The 21,243-nt window shown below is 38.8% G+C and overlaps 1 protein-coding gene across 1 annotated transcript in view; it reads left to right on the top strand.

Annotated features, from left to right (window-relative positions):
• LOC147150557 (uncharacterized) overlaps window positions 1–21,243 on the top strand; it is a 57,742-nt gene that overhangs the window by 35,674 nt on the left and 825 nt on the right. Inside the window, 10 exon segments of the mRNA XM_086026346.1 lie at window positions 1,240–1,344; window positions 1,473–5,939; window positions 12,830–12,903; window positions 13,553–13,580; window positions 14,717–14,863; window positions 15,113–15,229; window positions 15,477–15,568; window positions 16,346–16,438; window positions 16,508–16,625; window positions 20,937–21,243. The exon segment at window positions 20,937–21,243 is cut by the window's right edge and continues 825 nt beyond it. Of these exon segments, the coding sequence (XP_085882472.1) occupies window positions 1,240–1,344; window positions 1,473–5,939; window positions 12,830–12,903; window positions 13,553–13,580; window positions 14,717–14,863; window positions 15,113–15,229; window positions 15,477–15,568; window positions 16,346–16,438; window positions 16,508–16,625; window positions 20,937–21,095 (5,400 nt within the window). The 3' untranslated portion in view covers window positions 21,096–21,243.

Genomic DNA, 21,243 nt, shown 5'->3' with positions numbered 1-21,243 from the left:
ACCTTAACAGTGATGCATGACACTCACCAGAGAGAAAGATATGTGTAAGTAGCAGGTATATTCACTTTAGCGAAACTGCAGTGAGTAGGCTTATTTCAGATGTAGGGAAACCCTTCAACATAGCAAATAAATTGAAGTTAGTCCGTTTATGCGCTTATTTAGGCCTAGCATTCAAAATTACATTAATAGCTATTTCATGTAGAATTTTGTAAAATGACAATGATTGAATCTTTTTCTGTCCTTATTACAGAACATTATAACAAAGTTTAAAACAAATACTTACTGTATTATGGTGAAAATTAAAATTGAAATCCACAGAATAAATGGAGCACTTTTAACCCAATTATACTCTCAATATTTTTCTCCGACAGAAATGTATAAATAATGATTATATTTAGGTTAAATCAGCCATTCATGAAAGAAACAAACTCATTGTGGTAAACAAGCACTCATCAGCAGTGTGGATGGGTACACACAGCTCCACCTCGTTATAGGGTGGTCTCCTGTTAGATAATAAGGATTCTCTCTTTGTCTGTCTGGGCTGATAGTCCACTATTGGTAAGGTAAGCGTGTGTGTGTGTGTGTTGGGGGGTATAATATGTCAAATAACCTAGCTGTTACATAACATCCATCCATCCATTATCTACACCGCTTATCCTCACAAGGGTCGCGGGGCGTGCTGGAGCCTATCCCAGCTGTCTTCGGGCAGTAGGCGGGGGACACCCTGAATTGGTTGCCAGCCAATCGCAGGGCACACAAAGACAAACATCCGCACTCACAATCACACCTAGGGGCAATTTAGAGAGTCCAATCAACTTACCATGCATGTTTTTAGAATGTGGGAGGAAACCGGAGTACCCGGAGAAAACCCACGCAGGCACGGGGGGAACATGCAAACTCCACACAGGGAGGCCGGAGCCGGGATCGAACCCACAACCTCTGAACTGTGAGGCAGACGTGCTAACCACTTGACCTGTTACATAACAGTGGGGCAGAAATACAGAAGGGCTTGCTCATAACATTTTCAATTCGACAGATGAACGTTTTACTTGGCTCTTTAATTTCACATTTGGATGGATGGACTAGTACTCCACAGACTAAGAGCAGATAAGAAGTCAATTTTCCATAGTATGTCCCCTTTTAAGCTAATACTCCTGAAAGTGTATGCCCAGCTTTAGGCATTATTTGTGTTGTTGGCTTGATATTGTCTACTCTAATTGTCTAATTTCTTACACTCAGCTTGAGAATGTTTCCAAGAAACGCAGTATCTCAGAGAATCACTGCTCTGAGTTAAAAGCAGAAGTCATTGACCTCACACAGAAGCTGAGTGCGCTGAGAGACAAGGTGCACTTCAGTCTGTCTTTTAAGATATGTTTAACCAATATTGGAAGGTTTATGTTTTGCTTTCATTGGTGAAAAAAAATACAAATGATCCAATCTTACTTTATACTTATTCTGATTTTTTTTTGCAGAGTCAGAAGCAAGACATCATTTTAGACACATTACAAAATGAGCTTTACCAGACAAATGAGGAATTAGTCAAGTTAAACACGTCTCACCTGGAAGAAAGGGCCCAACTCATTCATGATCTTCAAAGTTGTGAGCGGGAGATTGATAGTCTGAAAGAAATTCTGTTGGAAAAAGATAAAGCACTCAATGGCAACATGTTGGAGTATACAGAACAGGTTACAATTCTCAAACAAGAGCTTCGCCTCAAAGAAGAAAACTTGGTTCAAGTAGAAAACGCACTGACAAAGGCACATCGAGAGGCCACAATTATTAGAGACTCGCAGACTGCAGATCAGCAAGCCCTTAATAGTAAGATCGCTGAGCTTGTTGGGAATCTAAAGGATGTTGAGATGGAGTTAGACAAGGCCAAAGAAGAAAGCAAACCTAAAGTAGCAGAGCTGGACCACCTAATAAAACTGGCCAAGGAGGATAAGAAAACTATTCAGGACCTCCAATCTAAGACTCAGCAACAAATTGTAAGCCATCATACTCAACTTTCTGAATGTGAAGCACGCATCTCTTCACTAAAGGAACAACTGAATTTAGCTACCCAAAGGCAACATGAGTCTGATGAACTTATTTTGCAGCTCAAGGAAATGAATACTAACAATGAGAAAAATATTCTTAATAAAGAAGAAACATATGAAAATGAATTGAAAACTATAAAGGATGAAAAGAATAAACTCCTATCCCAAGTGGAAAAATGCAATCATGACATGAAGTTGTTGTCCAAAGAGTTAAAGGAACGAGCACAGAGTGAGGACAATGTTCAAAAAGAGATGGAGAAATGCAAAGAAATAATATTATCGCTGGAAAACCAGCTGAAGGTAAATGATGAACAGGCAGCGGGTGAAAGAGAGAGCTATAATGTAGAATTACAAGTCAGGGAGTCTGAAAATAAGAAGTTGTGCAAAGAACTTGATGATAATATTGAAAATTTCGCCAAGATGAAGGATCTCTTAAAAGGCATGGAGACTGAAAAAGAGCATTTGCAAGAAAATCTTAAAAATCTCACTGAAAACCTTGAACTACAGAATCTGAATCAAAACCAACTTAATGAAAAGATTACATCTGCTCTTGAACTTAACAACAATTTAAAGAGCCAAGTACAAAACTTGACAAAGGAAAATGAAAGACTTGGACTGGAAGTAACTGAAAGAGTAGCTGCAATTTCAGAAATAAGATTTGAAAGAGATTCTCTGCATGTCAAGTTATCCGCATTAGAATCGCAACAGTTACAAAACAACAATATTATTCATGAATTAGAAAAAAATAAAGAAGATTTAATTTTACAAGCTACAGATTTGAAAAGAGTTCTGGAACAAAGCACACTCTCGAACAATGAGGTTGTGCTGGCCAAAACAAATGAATGTAGCCATCTCAACCAGTTACTGAAGGAGAAGGAGGACCGCGTCACACAACTGCAAGGGCAATTACAGAACTACATTTCTCAGGTAGATGAGTTGCACGTTACCATAGAAAAAAAACAGCGGATTGCCTCTGATCTTCAAGCAGAATTGGAGGCTCAAAGAAGTGACCACATCCAGCTTAAAGAAAAATTGTCTCTTCTTCAAGAACAGGATTCTAGTCTGAAGTCTGGGTTATTGGACAAGGATACAACGTTGAAAGAAAAACAGGAAGAGTGTCATCGTTTGCAGGATGAAATTATTTTCCATAAGAATTCTCTATCTAAGCTCCAAGTGGAAGTTGAATCACTGAATTCTGAACGCTCACAGCTTAGCAAAGATCTTGAAGAAAGAGAAATGATGATGAAAAATATGGTCCATCAGTGCCAAAAACACAAAGATGACTTTGATGATGTAAACAAGACTGTGAAAGCTCTAAAAAATGAAATCAATGAAATGGAAGAAAAGTCCAGAAAACTCAAATCAGAAGCAGACTCCAGGGAAACCGAGCTGCAAACCCTTAAAAATGAAGTACATACAATCACGGAAGAAAACCATCAACTTCATGCAGTTTTCAAATCCAGAGAAAATGAGCTTGACAAGAAAATAGATATTGTTTCAGACCTTGATAGACAGCTTAAGGGCACTCTTGAGCAGAACTCCAGTTTTAGCATGAAGATAACTAGTCTAGCAGAAGATAATGAACGACTACAAAATGAATTGGCACACAACATTTCATTGGCTTTTGAATTAAAAACTGAGACTAGCCTGCTCAAAGAACGGAAATCTGAACTTGAGGTACAAATCACACATAATAAGAAGATAATTAATGATCTTCTCAATGAAAAAAAAGAGCTTTTTGGTTCACTAACTAATGCAAAGCAGGTCCTTCAGGAAAAGGAAATTTCTATCAAAGAATGTTTGCTTGAGAAAACAAATGAATGTAGTACTCTTTCAAAAACACTGAGTGAAAGAGAAGAGCAGATTCAAGCATTGCTAGAGCAAGTTAATGACCTAAAAATTCAAATGAATCAGTTAAACCTCTCAATGTTTGAGAAAGAAGAAATTTTGTTAGAAAACAAATCTCTCTTGGATGCCCAGCAGATACAACAACTGCAATTACAGGACACAATATCCATGCTTCAAGAACAGGGGTCTGTCCTAAAGACAGGACTAATGGAGAAGGAAACAATGTTTCAGCAGAAATCAGATGAATGTGTTGTTCATCAGAATGAAGTCATGTTGCAGAAGGACCTTGTGTCGCAGATGCATTGTGAGATTGAGTCAGTCAGGCAAGAATGTTTAGGGACAAAGCAACAGTTAGAACAAAAGGAACACATATTAAAAGATATAACAAGTGATTTTGAAAACCAGAAAGAAGAATTAAATAAACGTTGTCAGTCCATGATGGAACTTGAGAGTCAACTTCTAGCCATGAACAACAGTTTTGTAGAGATGCAGATTAAAACTACCAACCTAAAGGAATCTGGAGGGATGCTCACGTTAGAAAATTGTCAACTAAAACAAGAAAATGAACTAATGAAAGCTGAGGTAACTGATTTTAAAGATGCCATTCAAGCACTAAATGATCAGAATGTAAGATTGAAATCTGAGCTTCAGAAATCTTTTGTAGAACTTTCCAAAGGACACGAAGAGCTTGCATATCTAAAAACGGCAGTTAATGATAGCGAACTGCAACTCATAACTGCTCAGTCAGACAAGGACCATCTTAGTTTAGCCATCCAAGGAAAAGATGACTCCCTGAAAAAACTTGAAAGTAGAATTTCTGAGCAGGAGGAGCAGCTGAAACAGAAAGATAATGAAGCGTTTAGTTTAAGGGTTCAAGTTACAGAGCTTGGAGATTCTGTCTGCAAACTTACAGATCAAGTCCAAACTCTTACTACAGAGTCAACAACATTAAAAAATACATTGGAGCGAAAAGAGCAGTCTAGTCTTGAAGATCAAAAAAATGTCTCGCTTGTGAATGAAAATTTGAACGTTAATCTTCAAGACAAAGTAATAGAGTGTGAGATCTTAAAAGAACAGATTTCACATCTTGAAGAATGTTCTTTTAAGATTAACAGTACTCTCCAAATACAGACAGTAGAAAACAAAAATCTTAAAAAAGCCTTGGAAGAACGAGACTGTAGTCTTATGGAACAATCACAATCTCTTCAAGATTTACAGAAAACGGCCGATGAGTTGTTGCTTTTCAAAACTCAGTTTATGGAAAGCACAGAATTAGTGTCACAGTTACAAAGTCAAATGCAGGTGCTGTCCTCTGACGCTTCCAACCACAAAAAGTCATCTGAAGAAAAACAAAGTGCCCTCATTAACCTGCAAGAAAAATATGCGGCCAATTTGGAGGATTTGCAAGACATGAGAAAGCAACTGTCCCAAAGAACTGATGAAGTATTGACCTTTAGGAACCTATCAGATGAACACGACACAGCAAAGACCACAATAGAAGCTTTGAGAGACGAGCTGTCTTCAATCCAACATAAACTTGAGAAGACAGAGAACATCAACTCCAAGCTGTCAAAAGAAAAGGATGAAGCATTTTCCTCTCATCAAGCAAGTGTCTCTCTATTGACAGTTGAAATAGAAAGACTAAAAGCTCAACATCTTCAAGTTGTGGCGCAAATGAATGCATTGACAGAAAACCTGGAGCAGAGAGAAATGTCTTTACATGCAATTAACAATCAGTACACAGCCCAAGCCAAACATACATCTCACCTGATTTCTGAAATACAGAAACTAGAATTGCAAAATAAGAAGCTTAAAGAAGAGATTAGTATGTCAAGGAAGGAGCACCAGAGCTCTCTCACAGCAGCCAACAATGAAAATACACGATTAGTCGAGAATATTAGAAAACATCTTGCAGAGAAGGAAGAGCTGGAGAGGCGGCATCATCAAATTTGCACGTCCCAGGGGGAGCTCAAGGTTCAGTTGGAGCAGCAGTCCAGCAGCATGAGTGAAAGCATCCAGCAAATGGTGTATGACAAGGAGAACCTTCAAACAAAGGTTAGTGCTCAAGAGGAAGAGATTTCTCGAATGAAAGATAGTATTCATAAAATGGAGCAAACTCTGGAGGACACTGAAAAAGAGTGGCTGCTAGTTCTAGATAGAGAAAAACATGACAAGATGTTACTTGTGGAACAATTGAGTAATGTTGAAAATGAAATTGCATCTAAAGATGATAAGGTAAATGCTTTGAAACAGGACCTCGACAGTTTGCAAGACAAACTGGCTGAAGCGTTCTCTTCTATTAAAAAAGGTTCTGATTTGCTCAGTGCAAAAGAGTTTGAGGCATCAACGTCTAGGATGCAACTTGAAAAGGTCATGGCATTAGTCAAAGAAAAGGATAATGAGACCAAAAATTTGAAACAGTCTCTTAAGGCTGTGGAACAGGAGTTAGAACAACTTGTAGCAAAATTCAGTGGTGCTGACATTGATTTTGCCACTTTACATGAGGACAGATCACATTTGCATCAAATAATAAAACAAGTTGAAGCAAGTCATTACTCTGAGGAAGATGCTTTGAAAAACAAGTTTGATAGTATACGAGCAGATTTTCAAAAAATGCAAAATGCAATTGCTAAAGAAAATAAGAGTAATTTTGAAAAAAGTCAAGAAATTTCATTTTTACAGGAGGAAGTAGAGAATTTACAAACTCAGCTGAAGATTGAGGCAGAAAAAGTGACAGAAGCTTCTCTCGAACACTCGTCTTTACATGGAGAACTTCAAACAAAAGATGACCAAATCATCTCCATGACCATTCAGATAAGTCAGCAAAAGGAGTTACTTGTTGGGCTTAGTCAGCAGTTAAAAGAAAAGGATGCATCCATTTCCCAAGTCATGGAGTCTGCTTTAAATGAAAGATTGAAACTTGGTGGGGAAAATGCATATCTATCAAAACAACTAGCAATTATACAACAAGATTACTATACATCCACTAGGCAGTATAAGGAGATTTCTTTGCAGCTAGAAGAACTTAATTCATGTTCCCTAAGGGAGAACGAAATTAAGACTTCAGAAAAGCTTGAACTGCTAAAAGAAAACGATGACCTAAAATGTGATATAGCAAGGATTTCTAAAGACAATGACACAATAAAGAAAAAGCTTAAAGCTTCTCTCCTTATTCGAAAGGATCTGATGAAAAAAATAGAAGAGTTTGAAAAAAAATATGACAGTATAAACAATGATAATGATATTTCCCGTTTTAAAAAAAAAATAGTGGAAACAGCAACACAAGCTCAGTCTGCCGCAAAAGTGTATGAAGAAAGGATTTCTCTCCTTGAAAAGGAAGGCCTTGATAAAGAAAGGGAGATCCATTATCACAAAAGGCAAACTGAAAAACTTGCTGAACAACTGGAATCTGAAAAAAACTTTTTGCAGTCGACAGTAAGTGAAAAAGAAAGTTGCTTGGCAGAAATGTTGGAACAACTCAATGAGAAAAGTGTCCAAATTCAACAGCTTCAGGCAATTGCTGCTGAGCAAGAAGATATTTTTGAACAACATAAAAAGAGACTGATGAAAAATGTGGAAGAGCTTCAGAATAAAATTGCAGAATGTAAAGATCAATCTCAAGACAGAGTTTTCTCCAATGATAATGCTGATGTGTTAGAAAACAAGCTTACTCAAATGAAGCAAGAAAAGGCAATGCTGCAGAAAAAGAGCCAGGCTGCATTACTAGCACGAAAAGAGACACTGCAAAAAGCTCAAGAAAATGAAAATCAGTTAACCAAAGAATTCAATGAACTGAAAGATAACTATAAGGCTCTCTTGGAGCAACACTGTCAGCAGACAAATGAGTTTACTGCCATCCAGTTAAAGTATAATGACAATCTTGCAGAACTGGAGCGACTCCAGAGAACCTCATTGTCCAATTTAGATGAGCTGAAGATTTTAAGACAGCTTGTTCAGGAGAGAGATGCAACCGTGCAAGATTTAAAGACTTCCCTGGCAAAAAGAGAGAGAGATTGGCAGGAAGGTCATCTGAAAACAATTGATATAAAGTATCATGACTTATTGGAAGGAGAGAAGACTCATTTGAATCAAGCCTTAATTATCCAGAGAGTTTTGGCAGAGGCACAGCAACTGCTGTGTGAGAAGCAATACAGTTTCACTAAGATGCTTGAAAAAGCACAGATGGACTGTACTGAAAAAGAAACAAATATGGTGCCGTTGAAGCAAGACAATGCAATTGCCTTGAGAATAATTGATGAACTCAGGACAGAGTTAGGTACGCTTCATACACAGCTAAACCAGTGCAAGCATGTCAAAGAGCTGATATATGAAGAGATTCCTGAGAGGTCCATCAAGGAAGAGCATGTAAACGAAGAGGAGGTAAGCACTGCTTACAGATGTGCTGAAGACATTAAAGTGACTCTGAAACATAAGAATGATAAGGCTGCGATATCAGAAAAGGATGAGCTGATTGCTGCGCTTCAGTTGCAATTGCAGCAGGTAAGTACAAACCATGAAATTTCCATTATGAGGATGAAAAGAGAAATTGACCATCTTCATAAATCTCAAGAAGATTGTAACAAAGTAAATGATCAGGACAGCCATAATAAAATGACCCTTACAACCAAGAAACTTCAAGCAGCTTTAGTCTCAAGGAAAGAACTCATGAAGGAAAATGCATCATTGAAAGAGCAAGTTGGAATTCTGTCAGCAAAAATCAATGCTAAAGAAGCTGAGTCTCTTTCCTTAGAATCCTCATTTTCAAGACTAAAACAACACAATGTAGACCTGGAAATCGAGATGAAATGTCTTAAAACTGATAAAGAGAGGCTTAGTTCTGAAGTTGATCGTATCCTTAATGACAATTGTAGTCTATCAGACGCATGTGAAAGCTTGAAGCAAACCATAGAGAATATCACCCAGCAGAAGCAAGCATTTTCCTGCCAGCTGGAATCTCTGAAAGACTCTCAGACAGAGGAGCTGACCAAATGGAAATCAAGGCATTCAGAACTTAAACAAGACTATGAGACCCTTCTACAAGCATATGAGAATGTTGGCACAGAAATTGACAGGATGAGACAACTTTTGGAAGGAGCCAAAAGCGAAAAACAAGAAGCCCTCAGAAAATTGCACAAATATGAAACTGAGATGGAAATTCTGCAGGGCCAAGCAAAACAAGTGGAGGAGGAGCATGAAAGACTTAAAGGAAAAATCAACTTTTCAGAAGAAAAACAACACATGATGGATGATCTGGAGCAAGACAATGAGAACATTAAAAAAGAACTGGCTGAGTTAAATGAAAACCACAGGATGGCAATATGTGAGCTGACTACCAAAAATGAACATTGTGAGGCCGAAATTCTACAACTCCAGTCGTCACTGGATACTTGCAAAGATAAGTTTACAGATATGCAGGTTAAAAACCGAGAACTGACGGAAAATCTTAAAGCTTATCATCCTTTAGAAAAACAGTGCTTGGAATCAAAATGTCAGACAAAGAGCATGCAGCTTAAACTTGATGAGATATTAAGTGTGAATAGTTCATTGACTGCCCAGATCGAGACCCAAAAGGCTGAATTTAGTGCTCACCTTGAAAGCAGTAATGTTTTGCAGAAAGAAAATGAATCTCTTTCTGAAAGACTTGAAACAATACACAATGATCATGAAATGCAACTCCGAAAAAAAGACGATGCCATTAATGAGCTTAAAGACATGATGAATTGGCACAGCCAAGAATCAATCAGTCTGAATGAGAAGGTTAGAATTTTAGAAGATGATAAGTGCCTTCTGCAAGAGGAGCTAGAACATGTTCAAGAGTCTTCAGACAAAGTGAAAAATGAAAATGAGGGCCTGGAAACTGTGAACCTCAACAATTCTAAAAGAATTGATGCACTTTCTGAATCCATTAGTGTTTTGCAAGCCGAAAACATCCATCTGTCTTCTCAGCTTACAATTAGCAAGGAGATGAATGACACACTTCGCCAAGAAAAAGAGGATGGCCATCTTAAATTAGTCCAAGACTTTGAGAATAAGCTCAAGGCTGTGCAGCGGGGCAAGGACGGGTCCAAGAACATCAATAAAGAACTACAAGAGCTTCTAAAAGAAAAGCATCAAGAAATAAATCAGTTGCAACAAAACTGCATTAAATACCAAGAACACATTTTGCATTTAGAGAGCTCTTTGAAAACCTCAGAGTTTGCTTGTGAAAACTTGAAAAAAGATTTGAATAAATGCTCTGACAAGATCTCTGTCGTTGAAGAGCAAAACAAACAAGTTGAATCCAATTTGATCACGTGCAAGACTCACATCCAGGAGGCCACGGAGAGAATTGGAAAACTTCAGTCGGAAAGAGACCTCCTTAAACTAGCTCTAGAAAATGTTAGGTCTGAAGAGAAAACAAAATTAAAAGAAGCTACCATTGAAAAACAATTAAACTCATCTAAGGACAGTGAAGTTATGTTGCAGAAACAGATAGATGATCTAAAGATTATTAATAATAAAGAGAGTCAAAAAGTAACTGAACTAAAGCAACAAATGGGCTCCCAAGAGCTGAAGATGAATATTCTAAATCGAGCACTTGAGACTAATGAAGCAAAACTGTCTGCTTTATCATCCACTCCTCATGGGGCAAATGCTACAAAACTTTGGAATGATTTGTACTTAAACGCCTTGCAGGAGAAAGATAACCAGCTCATCGAACAAGGTTCTGCAATGAAAAGATTGCTGGAGGATATGAGATTGAGCGAAAAAGAGCTGAATGAACTTCGATCAACTAAATCGAGACTGGAGAGTGCGTTAAACGGATATTCAGTTGCCTCTGCTGCTCATCAGAGGCAGATCTTGGTTCTGAGTGCTAGCAACGCCGATCTTTCTGAGACTGTAGAACTTTTGACTGGGCAGGTAAATGAACTCAGTGCTCAAGTTAAAAGAATTGAACAAGATAGAACTACACTTGAGATACAGATTGCTGACAAAGATGATGAGATTTCCCATTTGCAGCTTCATCGCAACATGACAGAAAAGATAAATGCTGACTTAGACTCACATATACTTGTTTTGCAGGCTGAGAATGACAAAGTGCAGGCCGAATTTGAGACCCAAAAGGGAATTTCCCTTCAATTGAAAACCCTACTTCAAAGCAAAGATGCTGAGATCGCCTCTCTTTTGTCCTGTAGGGATGACCATATGTCAGGATATCTTGAGCAACTTCAGACAAATTCTCACTCCCAAGAAGCTGTCTATGAAGACAGGTTAACAACTTTACAACACCAAAGGGAAAGGGCTGATAAAGAGTTCAGAGAACTTGAGGCCAAAGCCAGAACTCTGCAAATTAGCTTGAACAGGTCAGTCCAGGAAAAAGAGCAGGTGTCAGCTAAGATGGAAGTTGTCAAGAAGTCATTGGTGGCTTTACAGAGAGAAAAAGAGCATCTGATGTCCGAATACAGAATACTTGCGGCAAAGAGTCATTTAGAACTTAAAAGTCAAGAAGACTTGCCAGATAATGAAGGTGGTACAACCAGAGGCCTTAAACATGAAATTAAGAAGTTACTACACCAGATGGATGACCTAAATTCAGAGAACGCTATGCTCAGGGCCCAGCTCATTCGTTACAGAGAGGATTTGAATCAAGTTTTATCTTTAAAAGACAATCAGTCGAGAGTTTTGCTAAAAAGGCAGGAGGATGTTATAAAAAATCTCAAAAACCAAAAGACTGCAGCTGAAAAACAACACACAGAAGCGTTGTCAGTGCTCCAAAACGAAGTAGAGGTTAGCTGTACTTTGAAGGCAGATGTTTCTAAACTTAGAGCACAGGTGACAAAACTGCAAAGCGATATAGTGAGTCAGGAGGTTACAAATGAGGGCAAAGTGATTGCTGATCTGCAGCAAACTATGGCGGCTAAAACAGCCGAATGTATTGATCTTCGGCAAAAACTTCTATCTCAGGGAACCCAAATTGAGGACTTAATGAAACAAATGGAGCTGCTTGAAAATGAAACAGACAACAAACTCACTAATTCAGATGATAAACACAATACCGAGTTGAATGCCGATGAACGTGAGGTGAAGCGAATGAGGACTGAGCGAGAGAGGGCTGAGCAACGGGTAACCGAGCTTGAAAAAGGCCTACTGGAAATGAAGCAACAGTTGCTGGTGGCTCACGGGCAAAATAAAGACATAAAGGCTCAAAATGAGTCCCTGTGTAAAGCCATGGCAGCCTTGCAGAATGACCGTGACCAGCTCATTGAAGACTTCAAAGTCTTGCGAAACAGATATGATGAAGAGCTTACAGAGATTCAGGCAACTCTGAACAAAGTTCAGCGAAGTTTCCAGGGTGCTACATCTGATGTGGAAATGTTTACCAGAGAAAGGGAGATCCTTGTTGGCCAATTAAGAGCTTTGGAGAGCAAAAATACTCATGCAGAGCTGAACAAGTTGCTGGGCGAGCTCAGAAAAGCTTTGTCAGAAAAGGAAAAACAACTGAAACAGGTTGTCCTGGAAAATTCCAACTATAGCAGGCAGCTGTCTGCATTCTCCAAATCCATGGCCAGCCTCCAAAATGATCGTGACAGGCTGGTTGATGAATTGGCCAAAAGAGTGGTTGAGTCCAGGCAAGGGTCAGGCCTGAACACTGTCAGGACCATGAGTGAGAAAAAGTCAAAAGGAAGTGCTTTCCAGATTGAAAAACATGGGGCGGTAAGTAATGTCATAGCAGTGGTTTGATTTTTGAATTGTCGCTCGCACTGCAATGTCTCTACAGTGTTTGCTTTTGCATTCTGCATGTGGGGTCAAGTCAGATTTGCTTTTGTCAACATTCTATTGGTACCTCGTGCATGGTGTTAGGCTTCAACTGCTGCCCATAACATTTACTGTAGTGTTTGATGGGATTTCAAGATTCATTTGATTTCATTTGACAAGCTGTTTGTCTACTATTGCTTGTCTTACAGATGAATGAGCTGTGGCCTAGACTGACAACTGAGAAAGAAGTCAATAGTTTGCCAAACGAAACGGCTATTCAAAGGTAAAAAAAAAAGATGGGTTTAAAAAAAAAAAAAGAGGGGAACTAAACCCAATCTGTCAAAACTTTACATTTTATGAGTTTAAAATATGCGTATTCATCAAATGTTTAGATACAGTATATACATATATGTATATATATATATATACATATATGTATATATATATATGTATATATATATATATACATATATGTATATATATATGTATATATGTATATATATATATATATATATATATATATATATATGTATATATATATATATATATATATATATATATATGTATATATGTATATATATATATATATATATATATATATATATGTATATGTATATATATATATATATATATATGTATATATATGTATATATATATATGTATATGTATATATATATATATATATATATATATATATATATATATATATATATATATATATATATATAACACAGTAGTTGTAAAAAAAATTTAGTTCTTTCATTCGATAATAAATGTCATTTCTTTAGATATATGTTAAATATCGCAATAATATTGATATTGCTATAGTCAACATTCATAGTGCATGTTATTTCAATCTCGGGCAGCTCTAATATGTGTGCGTATAAAGAGTAAGAGATCTCAGCAAATTAACATTATGTTACTGCTTGCAGGTCGGAAAGAGACAGACAACCAGTCAAGGTAAATTTGCATACTTTGACGTTCTGACTCATTGACATGTCATCTATGGGCTGCCGCGTGCTGTGCGATGCTTCAGAATCTGACTAGGAGCTGACCATCGCAAAAAAAAAAGACAGTTGGCCACTAACCCCCGCATATTGAATTTAATTTTATTTTATTTTATTTCGAACATGTAACATTTTTTTTAAACAATCAGGAAGAAAAAAACACAGACAAAATAAATGTAAATCACTTGTGAAGGCAAAAAAAATAATAATAATAATAATTTACAAATAAAGATACCACAGAAACAAAGCATCAACAAAAGCAACACAAGTTACACAGTAGTCAGCATTCACTATAAATGAAATATCCATTAAATATATTGGGATTTGGCATACGGACTCCTTGAAATATGAACTGTGCAAGCCTGTTTTGCGTTCTAGGGCTTCTCATATAATGTGTTATACAGTACCTTATCCAATTTTTTTTTTTTTTTTTTAAAGGAACAGACCGGTCAAAATTCTTTTTCCAGCATTCGATTAGTCATTGTGTATAAGGAATAAAAGTGCTGACATCAATGGCATCTGATTTTCTGAAAAAAGGTTTATTGAAAAATTATATTGGATATATTGAAAGACGGGGCTTGCTCCCATTCATTTGAAGTGCACTTTATATACTGTATTCCGATCACTTGATGGCGCGTGGTGGGCGGCTGTGTTCCGGGCCCTGGCATTCTCTTATAAGCCGTAAATTGATTTTTCGCCTATGGATGCTTCAGTGCATTTTGATTAGCTATAATTTACAAAGTTGGCACATCATGCAACTGCGATTAAATTTTTTAATCGCCGAAAAATCTGTGTCCTCACACTGCTTCACAGTTCAATCACATTTGGCCTCGCCGTTCAGTGTGTGGCCGGCCTTACGTAACATTATGCAGTCAGCTGGATCCCAGAACTTATTTAAATGTTTGGAGGGCGGAATTGAGAAATTCTGAATAGTAGCACTCTAAGGGCATTTGAATATAGAGGGGGGTTTTTTTGTCCTTCAGATTCAATAATTCAGAAGGCTTCAACATGAACTGTTAAATGTTAACTTTTTAATAACGGGTCCATGGTCAACCATTCGTCACTGTTAATATTTGTGCATCACAATAGGAAACGGTGAATCGGGTAGGCCAGAGTGAATTGGAAGAGGCGGTGAGTCGACTGGAGGCGGAGCGCGTCCAGCTGCACAGAGAGCTGCAACGCTGCTTGTATGACATCCAGCAACGAGACCAGTGCTTTCAGCAACTTAACTCAAAGGTTTGAAAGAGTTGAGGATGACACTCACATCCGACTTTAATAATATTCTAATTGCTAAGAGGGCTCAAATGAGTTATAGTTTACTTATTTACACACACAAGAAGCCCAAAAAAAAATCATTAAAAATATGGAGTTGCTTGCAATAGATTGATGTACAGTAGATGTTAAGCCACGTTGTTTGGTGTTCAGAATTGGAATTGGAAGAAAAAAAATGTGGGAAATCCTTCATGTTCGCGACCACGTTCACAGCTACAGCAGGCGATGGATGAAAAGGGTGCTGTGGCCGCCCAGCTAAGTGCCGTGTCGCAAACCCTGAGGGACACCCAAAATCGATGCCACTGGCTGGAAATCCAAGGCCAGGCCCAGGTAAGGCTTCTCAAGAAGGCCATGCATTTTCTGTTCTGTTTGGATTGTCTACTCAAAATTGGCCCCTGCCAGTGGTTTTACATCAAACGAGAGTGATCACAGTCAACTGCATTGCTGCTTTTGGATTACGTTCACTATGGTTACTAATGGGATGCGTGTACAAATAATGAGTTTCTTTTTATGTTTTTAGCGTAATGTTGGATTGAATGTGATAAAAATTGTGGTATTGTGTTTGCCTGCCTTTTAGGGTTCAATCAATGCAGAGGTGGCTCCCGGAGCTCCTCAGGAAAAGAACACAGTTGTCGCTACAACAGTTGAAATAGGCCAGCTGCGAGAAAGGTGAGGTCACTCAGACTTGGTGGTTGTTGTTGTTATTGTTGCTGCTGCGACTTTCGGCTTGTCCAGTCAGGCCTTATCACAGCAAGTCACGTGTGATTTGTTCAGCAGTTTTCGATTTGTCACTGATAATGACCAGCAAACATTTTGTCTCATGCTTCCTAATAATGCATATTTATTTTGATAAACCGTTCAGATTTAGGTTGAATTGGAGTATCTCTGCAAGCAGTGGCCTTTCCTTTAAGAAATGCCATACTTTTCTCATTAGAAAAATAAAAGTAACTGTAATTATCTCAGTTAATGGACTCTATTCACCCAAGGAGTTAAAGAGTCAAACATGTTGGCCTGTTTTGAACTTGTTACTAACTCTGGCTAACCCAAACAGCAGCACAAAAGCACAGTTTCACGCAGATTTTTTGCACGGATTAAATCAATTTGAGATTTATCTCATACTATTAAATCTATTGTGCGATACGTGGTTCCTGTAGTTGTGCTCACTCCGCATAGTTGTGTGCATCCATGTTTGTGTTTTAGGGAGGTGCACAACTTAATGGTTCTGCCCTGACGGTTCTCGCCATTTTTTACTCGATTTTTTTGTTGTTTTGTTTAAAACTCTTACAGTGTATACTGTATGATATATACAATGGACGCCTCTCCCTTGCTGCAGTTGACTAAACGCTCCGCATCGATATAGTTTCTCTACTGTAGCACAAGAAGTCCTCCGTACTCATTCAGCACTGTGACCCCTTGACTGTAGATGTTCCTTTGCTCCACTTTTAGGCTACTTGAGGTCGAGCGGAGTCTGGCAGATGAACGGTGCCGAAGGGAGACTGCTGAAGAGGCTTTGCATCTTGCCCAGGCCAGCACAAAAAGGTGTTGACACAAAAACATCCGTATAATGGCCGTGAAGATGTGCTCAAAGGTAAATGTTGTGTTGTGCAGCATCACTTCAAGCCTATCTCAAGATATTCGGAGAGACTTCAGCAGCATTGAGATGGAAACAGATGACGAGTGGGAAGCTGTGAGCCTCAACCCAAACCAGCCTCTGATAACACGGAAGGTAGAATGCAGCTTTTCGCTTATGAGCTTTCAGCTGGGGTGGGGCCATCCCGTTTCCCCAGTGACTGACATCAGGATCTTTATTTTGCCATGTTTTTTAAAGTGGAAGTCAACGCAAACCTTTTTTTTCTTTTCAAGAATTTGTTCTATGCTAGCCGACTAGTTGAAACACGGCATTCTGATGTGGAATATAAGCAAAATGCAAAATGCACTCGTTTTAGCCATCTCTGGGGGCGGCCATTTTGTCTTCACGCCCAATCATGGCTCAGATTCAGAAAACGGGTCAGCCATGATTGGTCGTTGTGAGCAGTTGTGATGTCATTTTCAGTCGACAGAAGACAAAATGGCCACCCCCATAGATGGTTAAAAACGAGTGCATTTTGCTGCTTAATTTATGTTCCACACACGAAAAAAAATTAATCAGAATGCCGTGTTTCAACTAGTGGGCCTGCTGGGAACATATTCTTGAAAAAAAAATGTTTGGGTTGACTTCTGCTTTACTACAGTACTGTTTCTGCCATGGAAGCCTCGTCTTGCAGCCGTCAACACTTTTGCATCATGTACTAGGGCTTGAATGTCTTCAGATTTTTCGGTAGTCTATGGTGATGGTATTCGAGTTGACGACGTCAAATCGATGACGGCATTAATCCTTCTGTTATTGTCAGCTCGCTGTGCATGTGACTGTTTTCCTTCAGCCTCCAAATACAAGCTTCCTTTCTCCGTCATAGACATGTGCTCGCCGCCATCCCTGCGTACAGTCGCCCCACAACATGACTCACTCATCCAATCGCATTCAGGCACTCGCTTATCCAATCATCCACAGGGATCAAAGAAGTCCCCCGTTGAGCGGAATTCCGCTATTATCCCCTGCAGTGCTGCGTCTGTGTGCCCAGGCATGGACAGTCCCAAAGTTTCCTTTTCTCTGCCAAATCAACCCACTTGCTAGTTCGCTTCATGTCCTCACTACAGACACACCAATGAGCCAATCAGAGCGAGCTGCAGGCAGTGTCTTGAAACAAGCTGGACAGACGTAACCGAGGCAATTGTGTTTTAGCTCGGAAATCATGATCCCCAGCCAAAGTGTGGAATATTTGAATATCATAATATGTTGAAAAGACTTCTAAAAGTAGGTGATCCTCATTACAAGTTACGTAGTTGCAAATATTGTTTCCAACACCGCCTTCCTCGACTTGACTTTGACTGCCGTACGTGACAAAGTGGAGTTAAAGTTAAAAGCCTTGGGCCTCATCTGCTGAATTCATCTCACCTTTTTTGGACAGGACTTCACCTTGCCATTTGTAAGTCAATGTAAAATCAAATAAGATTTAGGCCTGCACAGTATTGGAAAAATATGCGATTTGGATGTTGACTTCAGCGATATCGATATTACTCAGATATTTAACATGTCCCTAAAGAAATGACACTTTTATTATCCAATGAAAGAAGTAATTTTTTTCATCCGACAGAATAAGCATACTCTGTGTTCTTAGCAAATTAATTGTAATTAACTTCCAACTATTGGTGGCAATGCACATTTAATGGGGGAAGTCAACTCAAACATATTTTTTCCAAAGTATGTTCTGTGCAGGCCCACTAGTTGAGACAAGGCATTCTGATTAATATCGCGTTTGTGGCATATGAGTTAAACAACAAAATCAATCCGCTTTTAGCCATCGCAGGGGGCACCCATTTGGTCACTTCTGTCGACTGAAAATGACATCACTGTGTCTCAGTGCTCAGATAACGACCAATCATGGCTCAGCTTCAGAAAACAGGTGAGCTGTGATTGGTCTTTACCTGAGCCCCGAGACTCTGTGATGTCATTTTCAGTTGAAAGAAGTGACAAAATGGCTGCCCTCAGAGATGGCTAAAAGTGGCTGGTTTAACTCTCATTCCACAAACGCAATATTAACTAGAATGCCTTGTTTCAACTAGTGGGCCTGCATATAACATATTCTGGAAAAAAATATGTTTGAGTTGACTTCCACTTTAGGTTTGCATCTACTGGTCAAGTTCAGATAAAAGCATACAATTCCATAAGAAAATTATTGCATGTCTTTGTAATATGCATATTGCATTGACCATTATCACAATATCGATATTTTTTCGATATATTGTGCAGCCCTAGTGAGATTCCTTTTTACCTTATTCTTAGCATAGACATACATAGGTATGTGCAAAGTTAAAGAAGCCCAGACTGCTTTAAAGGGAATTGTATAGGAAAACAAAGTATTGTTTAAACAATGCAATAATTGTAGTAATAATAATTTATCCATTTTCCATTTTCTAAGATTTTAAATAGGTGAATTGGTTTGTTTTGCTAGTAGATAATTTGGACAGTAGTCTGAATAATGATGATGGGAAAAAAATTATGATAAAATCGTCATTGTGATTTCACAAGAAAAAAAGGCATACTGTATGGTGGCGGCACACTTATGCAAGGTTCAAATGGTTGTGGTAATGCTCAAAATTAAGTAAACATAGCCTGCCGTCCCTTCTACAACCAATGACATGTTTTTTTTTCATTCCATGCTGGGTGCCATTCAGACACCTTCACTGTCTCGCAAATTGTAAAGTTCTAGCTCCAATTCACGTACCCCATCTATTTAGGCGCTACTTGCTGCAACACTGCAATTAGGTCAATCTTAAGACAATCACAGGATGGAATGCTTTGCAATAATGTCAATTGCAATAATAACGACCGTGTTTTGCAGATTCTTCCAATAGTCCTATGAATTCAGACTGTCTGTGAGGCAGTCATGTTTTGTGAGTGTGATTTGTGATTGGACGAGTTAGTCAGGGGGTGGGGCGACTGAAAGGAGGAAGAGGAGTGTGTCAGTGTGTGCGGGATGAAAGTTTGAGTGAAACAAGCTGAAGACTTTGTTTTTGGCATAGTCACGAACGATATTTTCATTTCATGCTACAGTATATTGTCACCTTTCACCGTTACAGGAGGACGTTTGCTAAATGCGCTGCTTTGAGCATTTAGGCTGTTTGTCGGCCAGCGTTAGCAGGTGCCTTTTTAGATGGCTGTTGACATGAGCACTTGTGCTTTTGTCATACTTGAAGATAGTCTTGCAGGGACCACTTATTCAAATATTTCCACACACTTGATGCACCGCTGCTAGTACTGTACCAACCGATCTTGTGTTCATTTCAGCAAGGCGTCAGTGTTATTAATGCAAATACATGTGACTGATTAGTTCTGGGTGATATGGCAAAAACATCAGATCGCGATTTTTAAAAAAATAAAATCACGATCATGATTTTATCTTTTTTTACATCATTTTTTTTCGGGGGCTAATTTGCACAATTTTACCATTTTCCTCATGTTAAACATAAAACATATTTAAAATGTATATAAAACTCTAAAAGAAAAAAAAAGACATTTTAAGCTTTCTGAACAGATTTTAATTTGAATAGTGAAATTTTTTTATCAAAATGTGCAGTGACTGTAAACGAAAGGTAACATACCGTAAACATAAAAACACAGCTCGTAGCGCAGGTCTAGTATTTTGAAGAGTCTTTGAAGCCCCGTGTTTTCCACTGTTTTAATGGGAATCATGTCTTCAGTAAGGTAATTAGTCACTGCCTCAGTTACTTCTTTACACTGCTTGCTTGTTTTTTCATATGGAGTACCCTTGTTAAATGATTGTGTTACCGTGGGTTGTGTTGTGTGGAGCTAGCGGCTGCCTCTGGCTACCATGTGTCTGATCTCCGTTTGCTTTGGCTGTCGCCGTAGTTTTTTGGGTGCTGTCTCCGTCTCTGCAAACTTTGCAAATAACTGGTTTGCGCTTTCTCCTCCGAGGAAAAGCCAAACCAAATCGACACTGTGGATGCGGAGTTTCTTTTCGGGACCAACTCTACTTCGTGGTGACTTTCCGCTATAGCTTCCCACGATACAAACAAACAGAGAGGCGGAGAGTGTCACGTACGGTGCACTCTGCGTGCTGTGATTGGTTGGTCGGGTATACGTCAGCACCATAGAGCTAAACTGTATAGAATGTGCCCTATAGACGATCAAACGATCTTTCGGCTTTATGAGATCGTCAACATGTTAAAGCCCTTAACGATCTAATATCGTCATATCGCCCACGCCATCGTCTTCAAGCGCTAACCGTCATTGCAGAGTGATCAAACTATCTAAACTATCATATACAGTCAGATTTTTTTTCCAAGCCCAACCAGTGACAGCGATTTTGGTGTCCCTCAGAGTCTTTGTATGTCACTGAATTGATGTCTTTTTTGCCACTTATTCTAAATCTTTGTGATTTCTCTACCAGTCTGATTTGAATGCCACTTGTGCTTCCAGGTGAAAGGTGGGATGGTGGCATGCAGACGTTGGTTCAGAGGAAGAAGCCTCTACTTTTCCCGGCTGCTGACGAGCCGTGCACGCTCACGTTACTTCTTTCTTGCTTACTTGGTCACAATTCACGTGCTTGTCCTGATGTGCCTTACTGGTGCCCTCTGAAAATGTAATCGACAAGTTGAACGTCGGTCCAAAGGTTTAAATGAACAGCTAACGAGCTAGTAATTTATTTGTATATTACACACTCAAATTCTACATGCTTTATAAAACACTGGCACAGTCAGGTAACTGGGATGTTCTTCCTTGGAGA

The sequence above is a fragment of the Filicampus tigris genome, chromosome 3, assembly GCF_054856515.1.
Source record: "Filicampus tigris isolate MCC_2025a chromosome 3, RoL_Ftig_1.0, whole genome shotgun sequence".
Lineage (NCBI taxonomy): Eukaryota > Metazoa > Chordata > Actinopteri > Syngnathiformes > Syngnathidae > Filicampus > Filicampus tigris.
This window is presented reverse-complemented; position numbering and strand designations above follow the sequence as displayed.